This window comes from Heteronotia binoei, chromosome 14 (assembly GCF_032191835.1).
Source record: "Heteronotia binoei isolate CCM8104 ecotype False Entrance Well chromosome 14, APGP_CSIRO_Hbin_v1, whole genome shotgun sequence".
In the NCBI taxonomy this organism is placed as follows: Eukaryota; Metazoa; Chordata; class Lepidosauria; order Squamata; family Gekkonidae; genus Heteronotia; species Heteronotia binoei.
Window position 1 is genome coordinate 64,118,855 of NC_083236.1, and position 17,422 is coordinate 64,136,276.

Genomic DNA, 17,422 nt, shown 5'->3' on the forward strand with positions numbered 1-17,422 from the left:
CTAAAGAAGTGTTCTCTGCGCAGTACAAAGGAAGCTATTTGCATTAGTCAAGGCTGGCCCTGCCGCTAGGCAAACTAGGCAATTGTCTAGGGCGCCAGCCTTCTGGGGGCGCTGAATTAGGCACCCCCGTGTGACTGGGTGCACGGCAGGGAGGCACCGGAAGTTAGCCTAGCCTAGGGTGCCAGATAGCCTACGGCCAGCCCTGGCATCAGTTCCTCTTAGAGTGGACAACTTCCAGGTGGAAGAGGCCTGGAGATCTCCTAGAATTACAGCAGATCACCAGAAAACAGAGACGACTTCCCCTGGAGAGAACGGCTGCTGTGGAGGGTGGCCTCTGGGGCATTACACCCTGCTGAGGCTCCTCCCCTCCTGAGGCCCCACCCCCTAAAATCGTTGGATCTTGGAAGCTAAGCAGGGTCAGCCACGGCTAGTGTTTGGATGGGTGACCTCCAAAAAAACACCAGGGGGTGCAATGTAGAAGCAGGCAATGGCAGACCGGCTCTGAACCATCTCTTGCCTTAAAAACAAGCCTAGCTCGCCACCTAGCGGGGTCATAACACAGAAAAACAGCTCGAACTTCTGGCTGCCAGATAGTCTTAGGATCTCCTGGCTATACTACACACCAGGGGTGGCCAAACTTGCTGAATGGAAGAGCCAAATAAAATAATCATCAGATGTTGAGAGCCACAAGAAATGAACATCAAATGTTCGAAGGAAGGAAGGAAGGAAGGAAGGAAGGAAGGAAGGAAGGAAGGAAGGAAGGAAGGAAGGAAGGAAGGAAGGAAGGGAGGGAGGGAGGGAGGGAGGGAAGGAAGGAAGGAAGGGAGGGAGGGAGGGAGGGAGGGAGGGAAGGAAAGGAAGGAAGGAAGGAAGGAAGGAAGGAAGGAAGAAGGAAGGAAGGAAGGAAGGAAGGAAGGAAGGAGGAAGGAAGGAAGGAAGGAAGGAAGGAAGAAGGAAGGAAGGAAGGAAGGAAGGAAGGAAGGAAGGAAGATGGGGAAGGTGGAGGGGAAGGAGGCAGGAGGGGGAGTGGAGCAAAGAAAGCAACTTTAACATTAAATGTATCCTCCCTGGCTGGGTTGGCTTGGAGTTGTGATTTAAAGAGAGAAATGCCTTCTCCAAACTGGCTGACAGGGTGGTAGGGGCTTTGAGAGCCACACAATACGTACGAATGAGCTACATGTGGCTCCCAAGCCACAATTTGGCCACCCCTGCTAAACACGCTGCAATACAATAATTTCTTATTAACCCCAACATCTCTAGGAATTCCCCAACCTGGAGTTGGCAATCCTATCCCTCATGTACTTCTTCCTTCTCGACACTAGGTGTCTCTGTAACTGTTCCACAGAGTATACAGCCAGGGGTTTGGGTTCTCTAGTCTGCTCCATGCTCATATCTGTCCCTGTCTTCTTTCTGGGCAATAGTGGAACATGATGTTACCTTTAAGGTCAGCCGAAGCCAACGCCAAAGCATTTGCAATGACTTTTATGCAAATGTGCCATTTAAAAGTGAAGGCAGCTGTTGCCCAACCAGATAATTATTGCACTGTGCCTTTTCTTTCCCCAGATGGGCGGAACCTACAGCCTAAATATTACAAGGAATACTTGGGTAAGACACCAGCATTCAAATCTGGCCAAGACTGTGATAAATTTGGTTTCAAGGCATGTCTGCACAACCAGGTTTGCTCTGATGCACACCAAATCCCAGCAATCAAAACAGATCAGGGGTGGTCCAGCAGTGGCTATTAGCCATAGCGTATTGTTGAAACTCTCTCTCTGGGGCAGGGGTGCTCTGTAATCTTGGTGCTGGGGGTGGGGGGGGGCACAGTGGGAGGACTTCTAGTTTCCTGGCCCCACTGATGGACCTTCTGATGGCACCTTGGGGTTTTTTGGCCATCATGTGACACAGAGTGTTGGACTGGATGGGCCATTGGCCTGATCCAACATGGCTTCTCTTATGTTCTTATGTGACACAGAGTGTTGGACTGGATGGGCCATTGGCCTGATCCAACATGGCTTCTCTTCTGTTCTTCTGTGACACAGTGTGTTGGACTGGATGGGTCATTGGCCTGATCCAAAATGTCTTCTCTTATGTTCTTCTGTGACACAGAGTGTTGGACTGGATGGGCCATTGGCCTGATCCAACATGGCTTCTCTTATGTTCTTCTGTGACACAGAGTGTTGGACTGGATGGGTCATTGGTCTGATCCAACATGGCTCCTCTTATGTGACACAGAGTGTTGGACTGGATGGGCTACTGGCCTGATCCAACGTGGCTTCTGTTATGTTCTTCTGTGACACAGAGTGTTGGATTGGATGGGCCACTGGCCTGATCCAACGTGGCTTCTCTTATGTTCTTATGTGACACAGAGGTCGTTTTCGCACTTAGCGTTTGCTCCCCTTATTCCGCGGCGCAATTATGTCCGGATCATTTTTCTCGTTTTCCCACTAGTGACTCTTTGCGGAGTCGCCTTCCCTGAAGCCCCGGCTCAAATCGTTTTCCCACTGGCATCGACTTGAGTTCGATGCCCTGTCACTCTTTTTTTTTTTAAGCACAAGTCTGGTTGCGTAATGACGTACTAACGTACTAACGTAACATCGAGCTGTTCCATCCCCTTCCTTTCGTGGACAAACCGCATCACGTGTGCTGCTGCTTATGGATTGGCTGCAGCTGTAGAATCCTCCACAGCCCTTTATGTATTAACAGAAGCATTCACAGTGGAGAATCCTAGCACTAGATTCCCCCCCCAAATTCTGAAGCACTAGATTCCCCCCCCCAAATTTCCTCCGCTCTCTTTCCCCTCCCCGGCTGGCGCTTGCAACGGGGACCTGACTGATTCCTGCTGCCAGAGCTCCCCCCCCCCGCCCCATTCTCTCCTTCCCCTTCTGTGGCGCGTGTGAAGAGCGAGCTCGCGTCTATTTTCTAACCGAGCGGAATGTAGGCAGGGAGAAGAATGCAGGACTCCAACTTCCCATTTTATACATGGCGATTTTGTGCAGGTCCAGAAATCCTGGTGGCACAGCTGAGGGAGGCATTCCCTTTTTAAACACACACACATGAACGCTTTGGCCTGCACCGGCACTAGATTCCCCCCCCCCCCCCAACAATGGTCGTTTTCGCATTATCGAGATAACGCAACAGCGAAATAACGCAACTAAAGTCAATAATAATAATAAAAAAATTCTAACGAAACCAATTGAAGTGGCAATTGAGGCTATTCCAGGAGGGTGGTTTTTTTTTTTTCTATTTGTTAATTTCGAAATATCGCTATTACGCAAAACTGTGAAGTTTAAAAAAAAAATGGCCGTGCCGGCACTTTGGGGAAGCGCCGCGAAAGGCTGATGATTGGCCAAGGGGGGTGGATGGGGTGGGAGGACGGAAAGGGAGAGGGTGCCGCCCACACAGCAGTCGAGCCGGCGTGGATGGATTTCGCACAGCAAACTCCGCGGAGTGGATCCGGAGTGGATCCGGAGGTTTCAAAAACTCCGGCAGCATGCTGAAAAACATACTCCGGCGTGAAACCCCTGAAGCGCCGGAGCAAACCGCAGCGCCGGAGCAACATGTGCGAAATCCAGGAGAAGATCCGGAGGTAAATGGGGTGCTACGCCAGAGCAAACGCTAGTGCGAAAACGGCCAGAGTGTTGGACTGGATGGGCCACTGGCCTGATCCACGTGGCTTCTCTTATGTTCTTCTGTGGGTTTTACATATGCAAGGTCAAGGAACGATTTGCATATGAAAAAGTCGTCCATGGATATTAAAGAACCATGCTTTTCTGTGGCCAGCCACCAAGTCCCAGGTGATGGTTGGCTTTAGAAAAAAAGATGAATGGGGTGGGGACCAGGAGGGAAGGCAGCATAGAGCAGCCCAATCTTCTCCGATTTCAGCAGCTAAGCAGGGTTGGTTTTTGGATGGGAAAGCACCAAGGAAGGACCTGCAGAGGAAGGCAATGGCCAGCCAGCTCTGCTTCTCACTTGCCTTGAAAATCCCTTGTTGGGGCTAGCACTTGAATGGAAGACCACCAAGGAAGGCTCTGCAAGCTACCTCCGCTTCTCACTTGCTTTGGAAGCTCCTTGTTTGGGTCAGTGCTTGGATGGGAGATCACCAAGGAAGGCTCTGCCAGAGGAAGGCCACGGCCACCACCTCTGCTTCTCTCTGGCCTTGAAAGAACCTCGCTGGGATTCTGTACTTGGAAGGGAGACCACCAAGGAAGGCTCTGCAGAGGAAGACAGTAGCAAACCAGCTCTGCTTATTGCTGGCCTTCAAAGCCCTTTGCTGGGGTTTTCCTGTTGGAAGTTAAGCAGGGTCTGTACTTGGATGGGAGACCACCAAGGAAGACTCTGCAGAGGAAGGCCATGGCCAACCACCTCTGCTTCTCTCTGGCCTTGAAAGCCCCTTGCTTGGGGTTACCATAAATCAGCTGTCACCAAACAGCACTTAGGCAGGTAAAGGAGGAACCTGACTGGGGTACATAAATTTATACCTTGTGCAAGCAAGTTTCCCAGGTCCACCTCCTGGGCTGTCCTGCCCAGGGCCTTTTGTGTCATAACTTTGGACAGATTGTTGGTCTTTCTAATCATCTGATTACGTTGCTGTTTTACAGGAAGCAGCTCGAACAACGTGGTGGGCTTGGGTTACGCGAAACACAGCAGAAACACCTCGGTTGAATTATTGAGAAGTCCTCTGGAGAACACAGCGATGGATTGGCCCTCAGGGTGAAAATACATAACAACACATCTGCCCCTTTTGCCGCAACTGGGTCTTACCCATGACACCACGAGTGCACTCAATTCTCGCTTTATTTGGGGGGGCGCTCCCTGGACGGACACTGTCTCCCCTCTTGATCTGGCCTCCTGGCTTCTCCCTTTGGTCTGACCTCCTTTCTCCCGGCTTCCCTTTTTGTCTCCTGGATGACCTCAGAGTTGCTCATTCCAGTTGGACTCTTTATCTTCCAGGCTTAGCCTCACCTAGGGTTGCCAACTCTGGGTTGGGAAATTCCTGGGGATTTGGTGGAGGGGGGCGGACCCTGTGGAGAACAGGGTTTGGGGAAAGAGAGACTTCATTGTGGTATAGTGCTAAAGATAGAATCTGCCTCCAAGTAGCCGTTGTCTCCAGGGGAACTGATCTCTGTTGTCTCCAGGCCCTTCTTGGAGACCCAGTTGGTGTAGCATGCAGACTCTTATCTGGGAGAACCGGGTTTGATTCCCCACTCCTCCACTTGCAGCTGCTGGGATGGCCTTGGGCCAGTCATAACTCTCATAGGAGTTGTCTTGAAAGAGCAGCTGCTGAGCTGGCAATGCTTTGAGAGCCAGTTTGCTGTAGTGGTTAAGTGCGTGGACTCTTATCTGGGAGAACCAGGTTTGATTCCCCACTCCTCCATAACTCTCATAGGAGTTGTCCTTGAAAGGGCAGCCGCTGTGGAAGCCCTCTCAGCCCCACCCACCTCACAGGGCGTCTGTTGTAGGGCAGGAAGATAAAGGAGAGCGTGAGCCACCCTGAGACTCTGAGATTGGGAACGGAGGGTGAGATATAAATCGGATATCTTCTAATCTTCATCTTCTGGAGATTAGCAATTCTAGACTTGCCCAGCTGCTAGCGTTCTAGCCTGCTCCAAAATCCCAGATGGGAGGCTGCCAAAGGGAATTGTTCCCTGGAAATACAGAGATAACGAGAGCTTAAGACCAAGTTAGCTCCTCTCCAAAGAGAAGTGCTAGACTACCCTTTACATCATGATACAGTCTGCATTTTGGACAGCGTTCTCTTGTCTTCTAAACTAATCCCTTTTGCCATCATTCATAGCTCATTTCTCTAGAATTTCCAACAAGCAGTTGGAAGTACTGGTTTAGCTTTGTTAATCTGTGTTCACTTCATGGGATGGAGTGTGGTTTTGAGAAGGTCTGCTGCAAACCCTTAATGTTTTACTGGGAGGGAAGGTGGCGTGGTACAGATCTCAGCAGCTAAGCAGGGGAAGGCCATGACAAACCCCCTCCGCTTCTCGCTTGCCTTGAAAGCCCTTTGCTGGGTTTGGAACTTGGATGGGAGACCACCACGGAAGGCTCTGCAGAGGAAGGCCATGGCCAACCACCTCTGCTTCTCACTTGCCTTGGAAGCCTCTTGCTGGGGTCCGTACTTGGAAGGGAGACCACCAAGGAAGGCTCTGCAGAGGATAACAATGGCAAACCAGCTCTGCTTCTCAGTTGCCTAGAAAGCCCCTTGCTGAGGTCAGTACTTGGAAGGGAGACCACCAAGGAAGGCTCCTCAGAGGAAGGCAATGGCCAACCCCCTCTGCTTCCCACTTGCCTTGAATGCCCCTTGCTGGGGCTTAGAAGGGAGACCACCAAGGAAGGCTCTGCAGAGGAAGGCAAGGCAAACCACCTCCGCTTCTCACTTGCCCTGAAAGCCCCTTGCTGGGGTTGCCATAAGTCCGTCTGTGACTTGAGGGGTGCTTGACATACCCGCAGAGTAATATCTTACTACTTGTAGGGGGAAATAAATAAATGCATCTTGTCGATCGAAGGCTAGCCTGTTTATCAGCTTCTGTCTGCGTGATGTACTGGTGTTCTTTTGGCATCCAGTCCGGTTAAGGTGGCAGAGAGCAATTCTGTTTCTGGGAGGACTCGCTCGGGATTCAACCCAGTTCTTTTTTTTTTTTTTTTTAGTTCAGAATAATTTTATTTTAGAAATCGTATACAAGGTAACAAATAGGGAAGGATGGTGGCTCAGTGGTAGAGCATCTGCTTGGGAAGCAGAAGGTCCCAGGTTCAATCCCTGGCATCTCCAAAAAAGGGTCCAGGCAAAAAGGTGTGAAAAACCTCAGCTTGAGACCCTGGAGAGCCGCTGCCAGTCTGGGAAGACAATACTGACTTTGATGGACCAAAGGTCTGATTCAGTATAAGGCAGCTTCATATGTTCATATATGCAAAGCCAAAATTGACAGTTTACAAATAGATTGTTACATGTCCGTATAAGATATAAAAAGAATTGGTACTTATCGATGCCAAACCAATAAACTAGAATTAGATGCACCCTGTCCAAAAATACCACAAGCAAAATAATCTAGAAAAGGGGACCGCTTCAGAAGAAGGGTGTTCCTGCAACCTGGTCTCATCCTGCCACCCAGATTGTGAGCAATTTTATCCAAGATAAAATATTCCCAGCACTTACTCAGCCACGCAACCAACGAGGGAGGCAAATTTAACCTCCAATGTGTTGCTATTGCAAACTTTACCGAAGTGAGCAGCAAGGATATCAGCTCCTTCTTCTGCTCAGATATCTTAAAGTCCTTCCAGAGATTGAGAAGGTCAATTTTAGGGGATTGTGGGATCCAGACACCTGTATTAAAATAAATTTCAGTGATGACTTGAGACCCAAAAAGGGAGATTTTGGGGCATGTCCACCACATATGAAAATAAACCCCTCTTTCTCCACATCCCTTTCCACACGATGAAGTAAAAATGCCTTTAGCTGAATGCGATAACTGGGCAAGTGTTAGGTACCAGCGAGACAAAACTTTACACACCTGTACCCTGATGTTCAAAGAATTCGTTAAAAAGAGAGAAGAGGACCAGATTTCCTTCCGGATTTCACGGGAGAGGGAAATTCCAAGATCTCTCTGCCATGCTTTTTGGTAGGGTAGCTCTTTCTGTGAGCTAAGTAATCTAAATAGTATATACATTTTAGAAATAATTCCCTTTACAGATTGGGCATCACAAAAAAGCAACTTTTCAAAGAGGCAAGAACCGCAAGGACAGGAAACTTTGATAGCCGACATTGCAGCTGCAAGTATTCAAACCTCGGAAGATGTACCACATGCTCCTTTTCCAATGACAACTCTTCCCTTCCATGACCCTCGGAGTAGACATCAATAAATCTAGTTAGCTTGCCGTCCCTCCATCTTGAGAAAGCTTTATTGCGGAGCCCAGGTTGAAACCACGTCGGACCCAGAAAAGTAATAAGTGAAGGGCCAGGGGAAAGACCTGGGCAGCCCAGTTAAGCCTGATCTCATCAGATCTCAGGAGCTAAGCACCTTAGAATACCAGTACCAAGAGGCAGAGGGAGGCTGTGTCAAGACACTTCTCTGAAGGCCCAGTAGGGGTCGCCAGAAGGCACCAGAAGTTCCAGGCAGGCAAATGCAGATGCAAAATACTAAAAGCAACCCCAAAAAATCAAGAAGTGACCCAGCTCTTCTGCTCAGACCTTTCACACAGAATACTCAGCGTATCATCTCAGTATCATCATTCCAGCTTGGTGTAGTGCAGGGGTGGCCAATGGTAGCTCTCCAGATGTTTTTTTGCCTACAACTCCCATCAGCCCCAGCCGGCATGGCTGATGGCTGGGGCTGATGGGAGTTGTAGGCAAAAAACATTTGGAGAGCTGCCGTTGGCCACCCCTGGCGTAGTGGTTAAGAGATTGTTGGACTAGGATCCAGGAGGCCCGGGTTCGAATCCCCACGCTGCCATGGAAAGTTTGCTGGGTGACCGTGGGCCATTTCAACCTCACCTACCTCACAGGGCTGTTCTGAGGGCAAAACACGGGGGAGGAGAATGACGTTTGCTGCTTTGGGACCCCATTGGGGAGAAAGAGGTGAGGTATAAATGTAGGAAGGAAGTCAATATCTCTCAGTAGAGGAACAACATCACTTCCAGGAGGGGAGGAAACAGAAGAGCAATGAGGGGACTGAATGTCTGGATCTCCCTTCCTGAGAATTTACCAAATTCCGGTGAGAGAGGTCTATGTGCTTAGAAACGGGGGCGGGGCAGTTCCAAAGCATTTCCTCCAACATTCACACACAGTTTAGAAGAAGAAGACTGCAGATTTATACCCCGCCCTTCTCTCTGAATGAGAGACTCAGAGCGGCTTACCATCGCCTTTACAGGAAACTTCCCCCGACGTTGCTGGTGCAATGATGTCACCCATAAGTGATGTCATCGCGTCAGCAATGCAGAGCGCTGGCTGTTTTAGGCGTTTCTAGGAAAACTCTATGGTTTTCCCGGATGCTCCAGCAATTTGGGAGGGGGAAACTCTATGGTACCTATTATACCATAGAGTCTTCCCTCCCAAATTGCTAGAGCGTCTGGGAAAACCATAAGAGTTTCCCCGAAAACACCTAGAGCAGCTGGCACTTGTGTCGCTGGTGCGATGACACCACTTCTTGGTGATGTCATCGCGCCCACACCGGCGGAGGAGGTTTCCTCTGCCGGCCCAATGTGGGCTTCTGGGTTGGGAACCTCCAGGGCAGGAGAACCCCCACTCGGCCTGGGGCTTGGCCGCCCTAATCCTACCATTGGCTTCAGAGGTCTTTGCTGCTTTTTCCCGCCAAGTCTTCCATAAAAGACTAGAAACTTACATTTTAAAAAAATGAAGCCTGAGAAGGCTGCAGCCTGCAACTTTCCAGTGCTTTTACACACATGGGCGCTCTCTTACACTGTGGACAATGTACTTCTCATCCACTTTCCACCCTGACTTTCCATGGTCCAGGTTACCACATCTCATCAGACCTTGGAAGTTAAACAGGGTCAGCCTCGGCAGGTACTTGGATGGGAGATTTCCAAGGAACAGCATGGTCACGATGTGGAGGAAGGCAATGGCAAACCACCTCTGAGAGCCAGTTTGGTGTAGTGGTGAAGAGTGCAGACTCTTCTCTGGGAGAACCGGGTTTGATTCCCCACTCCTCCACTTGCAGCTGCTGGGGCCTTGGGTCAGCCATGGCTCTCTTATCTGGGAGAACCGGGTTTGATTCCCCACCCCTCCACTTACAGCTGCTGGAATGGCCTTGGGTCAGCCATAGCTCTGGCAGAGGTTGTCCTTGAAAGGGTGGTTGAAAGAGCCAGTCTGGTGTAGTGGTTAAGTGTACGGACTCTTATCTGGGAGAACCTGGTTTGATTCCCCACTCCTCCACTTGCAGCTGCTGGAATGGCCTTGGGTCAGCCATAGCTCTGGCAGAGGTTGTCCTTGAAAGGGTGGCTGAAAGAGCCAGTCTGGTGTAGTGGTTAAGTGTACAGACTCTTATCTGGGAGAACCAGGACTGATTCCCCACTCCTCCACTTGCAGCTGCTGGAATGGCCTTGGGTCAGCCATAGCTCTGGCAGAGGTTGTCCTTGAAAGGGCAGCTGCTGTGAGAGCCCTCTCAGCCCTACCCACCTCACAAGGTGTCTGTTGTGGAGGAGGGAGATAAAGGAGATTGTGAGCCACACTGAGACTCTTGAGTGGAGGGCGGGATATAAATCCAATGTCTGAATGTCTCTTGATTTCAAAACCCTACCAGGGGTCACTGTAAGTCGGGGAGGGGGAGATATCCACTTTCCACGCACTTCAGCAACTGTTTGGATGTCGGTTTTGCCGTTCCACACAGGAAAAAGCAGTTTTCAAAGGGCACTGAAAGTGGATGGATAGTATCTTCTTCAACATGTGGGAAAGCGCCCCATCTTGACAGCAATACCCCAGTCCTAGCGTGACGTTCAGAAGGCAACTGCGTCAACAGTATTGCATACATGACATCTGCGCCTTCTCGATTGAGGAAGAGAAGGAGGCCGCTTGGCAAGAAAGTATTTCGCTAGCTTTGCCCCACTGCATGCCTTTTCCCACAGAAACCTTTTGACAGAATATTTATAGCCTTTACCTGCTCTGCCACATACCAGCCCGTGCAGCCTCATTGCATCCGCTCAGCCACGGGCAGCGAGTTTCTTTCTAGATGTGTATCTTTTTCGGGGGCCCGAAGGGATCGCCTTCGCGTGGGTCTGAAGACCTGGAAAGAGCTGCAAGCACTGTTCCCTCTAAGCTGAGTTAATGTGAGCTCGCTCACAGATTTTTAGCCTCCAGCTCACACCTTTTTGTCTTCGCTCAGGAAGGATAACCCCAGAGCACGCTAATTTATGCAGGAGCTCACAACTTTAAGGCCAGGAGCTCACCAAGTAGAATTTTTGCTCACAAGACTCTGCAGCTTAGAGGGAACATTGGCTGCAAGTTGAACAAGTGTGAAGCTGCCTTACAGGAAACCAGACTCAGAATCTATCCAGGTCAGTATTGTCTACTCAGACTGGCAGCTGCTCTCCAGGGTCTTTTGGGTCAAGGTCTTTCCCATCACCTCCTGCCTGGTCTTTTTAACTGGAGATGCCGGGGATTGAATCTGGGACCTTCTGCATGCCAAGCGAAGGCTCTACCACTGAGCCACAGCTCCTTCCCAGTATGAACACATGAAGCTGCCTTCTTCTGAATCCATCAAGGTCAGTATTGTCTACTCAGACTGGCAGCTGCTCTCCAGGGTCTCTTGGGTCAAGGTCTTTCCCATCACCTCCTGCCTGGTCTTTTTAACTGGAGATGCTGGGGATTGAATCTGGGACCTTCTGCATGCCAAGCGAGCCACAGCTTCTCCCCAGTATGAACACATGCCTTCTACTGAATCCATCAAGGTCAGTATTGTCCACTCAGACCAGCAGCTGCTCTCCAGGGTCTCAGACAGGTCTTTCTCATCACCTACCACTTGATCCTTTTAACTGGAGATGCTGGAGATTCGAACCTGGGATCTTTTGCATGCCAAACAGATGTTCTACCACTGAGCCACAGCCCCTCTACCACTGAGTTGCAAGCCAGGCCTGCTTGGAGGGTCCCCAATCTCTCAGACAGAAGTCCCTGGCCTTTATGTTTTTGTGGACGTCTCTGGGATTCTGACACAGGGTATTGGGTGCAGCTGCAAAACGGCTGCTGCAGGAAGCAGAGACAACCACGGAACTTCAGGGAGCAAGATTGCGTATGACACTAATCATAACTCTTCAACATTTCAATCTGTAACTTTAATAGATCCAGGCAGGAGTCGTTTTGTAGGGAAAGAGGTGCCGGAGCTCATTAGCACAACTCATTTGCATATGCCACACACACCCCTGACATCACCGGAAGGCGGACTCAATTAGATCAGCTCAGCATCTACCTTAAAATGCTTCCTGAATTATAATCGTCATCGTAAGAAGATTTTGGATTTATATCCCGCCCTATACTCTGAATCTCAGAGTCTCAGAGCGATCACAATCTCCTCTACCTTCCCCTTCACAACAAACACCCTGTGAGGTGGGTGGGGCTGAGAGTACTCTCACAGCAGCTGCCCTTTCAAGGACAGCTTTTATGAAAGCTATGGCTGACCCAAGGCCATCTCAGCAGGTGCAAGTGGAGGAGTGGGGAGTCAAACCTTACTCCCATCGTACTTTTTCAATGACTTTCTTCTATGTGGCCACAGTGGCATGAGGAAGATTTCCATCTATCTGCTTGATATGTTTGGGTTATTCCCCCCCCCCTTTTTTTGTGGGGAAAAATATTAGAAAGTTTGTCAGATCTTAGAGTTCAAGGACAAACCGAAAAAACTGTGGAAGAGTAACGAAGTCCCAAATACTAGAAGGTGCCGCTGTTAAACCTGGTTCCAAAACCCTCTAGAAGGTGAAACAGCCTGAAGAATACATTTTATATCTCAATACTACGTATATTTCATTATGATCACAGTAAATTTTAAACAGTCAAACATAAATTATAACAACCAGCTCATTCAGTCCCATGGAACCACGTCAGTTTCAGACTTCAGTAGCTTATTTCAGACTTCATTTAACTTCACTCCACCCCACTTCTGCAGGGCGGGTTAAAGCGCTAGCGCTTGTGCTGATTCCACTGAAGAAAAGTGCCTTATGGTTTTATATCAGTTCTTTCCTATTTCCAAACAGCAGTTATAACAGCTTGAGAACATCAGCAAGTTGGAATTCATAAAAGTGGGTGCAAAGGAAGCCGCTGAGAGTAACGTCAGCATTTGTTACCGTTTCTGGTTCACCCTCTCGAAGAGGCATTCCCCACCCATCACTTCAAAAATGGATCATTCCTACAGCACTAAACACAGAGAAAGTTCTGGTCGGTTCCCAAACGGAGTCCAATGCTCCAGTTCTTGGAATTGTTCACTAAATATTTGAAGCTTTGCTCTCTTTGGAAAATTGTATTAAGCATTTTGAAGCTTGTAGAAGCTCTTGGTGAAACAGGGAATCATGTACAGCCCTGTTGCGTTCTTTATCTGCCTTGCTGCAATATACTGCTCCACCCGTCTTCTTGGAAAGAATTGGAGTGTTGGACTCTGTTTTGGGAACTGACCTTTTGCCACAGCCCGGACCAACAATGTGAAAATTCTTGCATTGAATGCCGCTTTAAGACTTTGGGTGCAGGTGTGGTCAGTGTTTTGTCACTTTAAATTTAACGTGATTGATTTCACTCTTCTTCGAGAATCTATTTATACAGATTCTGAGCCTGCTGTGGCGGGGAGGGTGGGATATAAATAAAATATTATTATCAAATATTATTATTATTATATCTTATATCAGTCTTTTTCACTGCTGTTAATTTTTGAGGCTGGTTTTCGCGGTGGTCTTGTACCTTTTCCCTGCTCTATTTTCCACGATTCTCTGTTTGGTTGCCATATAATCTGTTTGGTTGCCATATAATTTTTGAGGCTGGTTTTCGCGGTGGTCTTGTACCTTTTCCCTGCTCTATTTTCCACGATTCTCTGTTTGGTTGCCATATAATCCATTATACACTATGGAGACTGATTCCCAAGGGGAATAATGGGGAATCAATCCATAGGTATCTGGAGCTTGGGGAGGGACTGTTTCAAGGTAGAAGCACCAAATTTTCAGCATAGCATCTGGTGCCCCTCTTTAAAAACTCCAAGTTTCAAAGGATTGGGCCAGGGGATCCAATTCCATGAGCCCCAAAAGAAGGTGCCCCTATCCTTCATTATTTCCAATGGAAGAAAGGCATTTAAAAGGTGTGCGGTCCCTTTCAATGTGATGGCCAGAATTCCTTTTGGAGTTCAATAATGCTTGTCACAACTTTGGTCCCAGCTCCACCCCCAAAAGTCTCTTAACTCCACCCCCAAAATCCCCAGACGTTTCTCGACTTGGACCTGGCAACGCTAGCGTGTGTGTTTCATCAGGCTGGGTTATTTTTATAGCTCCCTGATATGTTTTCAATGAGTTTACATTCTTTGAAAAACTGATGTCCCCAAGATTATTGGCTAGTCTTTCTTTAACTCGCTACTGCCTAGAACTGAGCTGTGTAATGGTCCAACGTAAGTCACGGTTGTAGCTTCTCTACAATTCCCATGCGTGAGGAATTGGATTTGAATTGGAACCATGGCAGATTTCCCCCCACTTCAAGTTATCCACGGAGGCGGGAGCAGTTTGGTCCACAGGAGAACTGACACAACTCAGCTCTTGAAAGTTCAGCTGTTGTCCCTGTGCTGTTGAAGAAAGAGCTGCGAAATTTATGAAGTATGCGGAAAATCAGTCCGATACATTAAAAATCGTGCCAGGAATAGAATGTTGCCTCATTAACCGCCGTGGGTTATCGTCCATCTAACATTTTGATCCCACCAGGATTTTTTTGGTAGAAAAAGCCCAACAGAGACTCATTTGCATATCAGGCCACAACCTCTGATGGCGCCATTGTTTCACACGGGGCTTTTTTGGTAGAAAAAGCCCGGCAAGAACTCATTTGCATATCAGGCCACACCCCCTGATAGCACCATTGTTTCACACAGGGCATTTTGATAGGAAAAGCCCAGCAAGAACTCGTTTGCATATCAGGCCACACCCCCTGGTGGCACCGTTGTTTCACACAAGGCTTTTTTGGGTAGAAAAAGCCCAGCAAGAACTCATTTGCATATTAGGCCACACCCCCTGACATCACCATTGTTTCATACAGGGCTTTTTTTTGGCAAAGCAATTGATTGATTGGCAGAACAAGCTAAACAGGAACTCATTTGCATATTAGGTCACACCCCCTGAAACTGCATTCCTGTGCACTCCTGCTAAAAACAAACAAAAAAGCCCTGAATCCCACCCAAAACTCAGGAGCATGTGCATAGGGCTCCGTGTCCCTGAGTAATCTGCACAACGACCCTGCGAGGTGGGTTAGCACAGAGAGAGAGAGAGATAGGGGGAGGGAGGCTAGGCTTGCCAATTCGAGGTTGGGCACTACCTGAAGATTTTGAGGGTGCAGCCTGGGTATGGCGGGGTTTGAGGGAGTGGTGGGGCCGCAGCTAGGCACAACACCACACAGCCCACCCTCCAAAGGTGGGAACTGACCTCTCTTGTCAGAGATCAGCTATAATTTCAGGTCTCCAGGCCCTACCTGGAGGTTAGGAGCCCTCGAGTACCACAGTGAGGGGTATATCAAACAACACAAACATCGTGGCTAAATAACGAACAGAAATTAACACTATTTTTAAACAATATTTAGTGTAATGTGAGTCTACTGTATAGACTCACTTATCTTGGTGTTTATTTGTATTATTCTCACAACACACGCGCAACAATAATTTAACGTATCAGCAGTCTCAGTTGGAGAGTCAGTTTGGTGTAGTGGTGAAGTGTGCGGACTCTTATCTGGGAGAACCGGGTTTGATTCCCCACTCCTCCATTTTCACCTGCTGGAATGGCCTTGGGTCAGCCAGAGCTCTGGCAGAGGTTGTCCTTGGAAGGGCAGCTGCTGTGAGAGCCCTCTCCAGCCCCACCCACCTCACAGGGTGTCTGTTGTGGGGGAGGAAGATAAAGGAGATTGTGAGCCGCTTTGAGACTTTGAGATTCGGAGTGGAAGGCGGGACATAAATCCAATATCATCGTCCTCAATTGATTCAGTAAGCCGTGGGAATGCGTCTCTAGCGGCGAAAGTCCATCTCAAGCTCTTGTCAATTTCACAGAGGTGTCTTCAGGGTCGTTTGATAAATGGTGGTGAGAATTGGTGATGACATGCCTCCTCAGCTTAAAATTGTAGGTTTCAAGAGGCTCTCCCCTTTTTGCAATCACCCACGTTGAGTTGAAACCGCTGCTCAAATATTCAATCGCACACGTCCACAAAAGTCAATCCAGCAATCTAGGTTCTCAGCCAATGCTACATTCTGTGTATAATACATTATTGTTGAGTGTGTGCTGTAAGGTAACATCAGGGGGGGGGGGTTTGTAGCAGGAACTCCTTTGCATATTAGGCCTCACCCTCCTGATGTAGCCAGTCCTCCAAGAGCTTACAGGGGTCTTCTTACAGGGCCTATTGTAAGCTCCAGGAGAATTGACTACATCAGGGGTGTGTGGCCTAATATGCAAAGGAGTTCCTGCTACAAAAAAAGCCCTAGTTAACATTATCAGAAAATGAGATAAATAAAATAATGGGCGTTTTCGCACTCACCTTCAGCCGGCGCGACCCCCCTCTTCACCGCGCAGGATCTGCGCGGATTTCGCACTAAATGCCGCGGAGCAGCCGGAAGAGCCGGAAGCTCCCGGCGCAAAAGCCGCTCAAACGTAAACCGCCAAAAAGCAGTGAAGAGGGGGGTCGCGCCGGCTGAAGGTGAGTGCGAAAACGCCCAATGAGAGGTATTAGTGATATAAAACTGGAGAAATTTAGAGAAATGGAGAAGAAATTAATATTGAAATGGAATGGGACGCCTGCTCAACTATTTTATATGATCAAGGGAACGACATCCGATTGTTGGCACTGTAAAAAGGGAAAGGGATATTATGCATATCTTTGGTAGGAGTGTTCTAAGGTGACTACATTTTGGCAAAAGGTCTTGGAAAAGGTGGAGGAAGTATGTAAGGTTAAAGCGGAGTTATCGGGGAAAGTGTTATTTATGGGAATTTTGGGAAACTATTAAATAGATAAATCCTATCAGGATCTATTTAAAGCGATGATTTTAGCTGTCCAGGTGGTTATAGCCTTGGGCTGGAAAGATGCTACAAAACGGACTATAGACAGATGGAATGGTTATTTATATGAATGGGTACAGTCGGACATATTAACAATATTAAAACAGGCAAAGCTAGGCGAGGATAAGATTGTGGAAGTTAAGAAGAGGTGGTTTGACTATATAAGATGGGTAAAAGCGGGGGGGGGGAATAACGATATATTGATTAAACTCCAAAAGGTGTGCTTATGGCTAAGGTCAAGGTGGTCCCCTGTGCAAGCACCAGTCGTTTCCGACTCTGAGGTGACGTTGTTTTCATAACGTTTTCACGGCAGACTTTTTACGGGGTGGTTTCCCATTGCCTTCCCCAGTCATCTCCACTTTCCCCTCAGCAAGCTGGGGACTCATTTGACCGACCTCGGAAGGAGGGAAGGCTGAGCCGGCTACCTGAAACCAGCTTCTGCCAGGATCGAACTCAGGTCGTGAGCAGAGCTTAGGACTGCAGTACTGCAGCTGGTCGTTTTGAGGGGGAGGGGGAGGAAATAAAAAGGGAAAGGGGGAAAAAGAAGCATTTGAGGTATTGAGGTATGTTAGATATGCTGTGTTATGTATTGTTTGAGTTATACGGAAGCAGGATCAAATACTTCAATAAACTATTTGTTTCATTTTAAAAAAAAAAGTGCGCGTGCTGTGAGAATAGAAGAAGAAGAAGAATTGCAGATTTATAC

The 17,422-nt window shown here is 48.4% G+C and overlaps 1 protein-coding gene across 1 annotated transcript in view; it reads left to right on the top strand.

Annotated features, from left to right (window-relative positions):
• WFDC1 (WAP four-disulfide core domain 1) overlaps positions 1–4,714 on the top strand; it is a 29,759-nt gene extending 25,045 nt beyond the window's left edge. Inside the window, exons 5-6 of the mRNA XM_060253853.1 lie at positions 1,564–1,605; positions 4,599–4,714. Of these exons, the coding sequence (XP_060109836.1) occupies positions 1,564–1,605; positions 4,599–4,714 (158 nt within the window). The remainder of the gene's footprint in view (positions 1–1,563; positions 1,606–4,598) is intronic.
• The last annotated feature ends 12,708 nt before the right edge of the window (positions 4,715–17,422 follow it).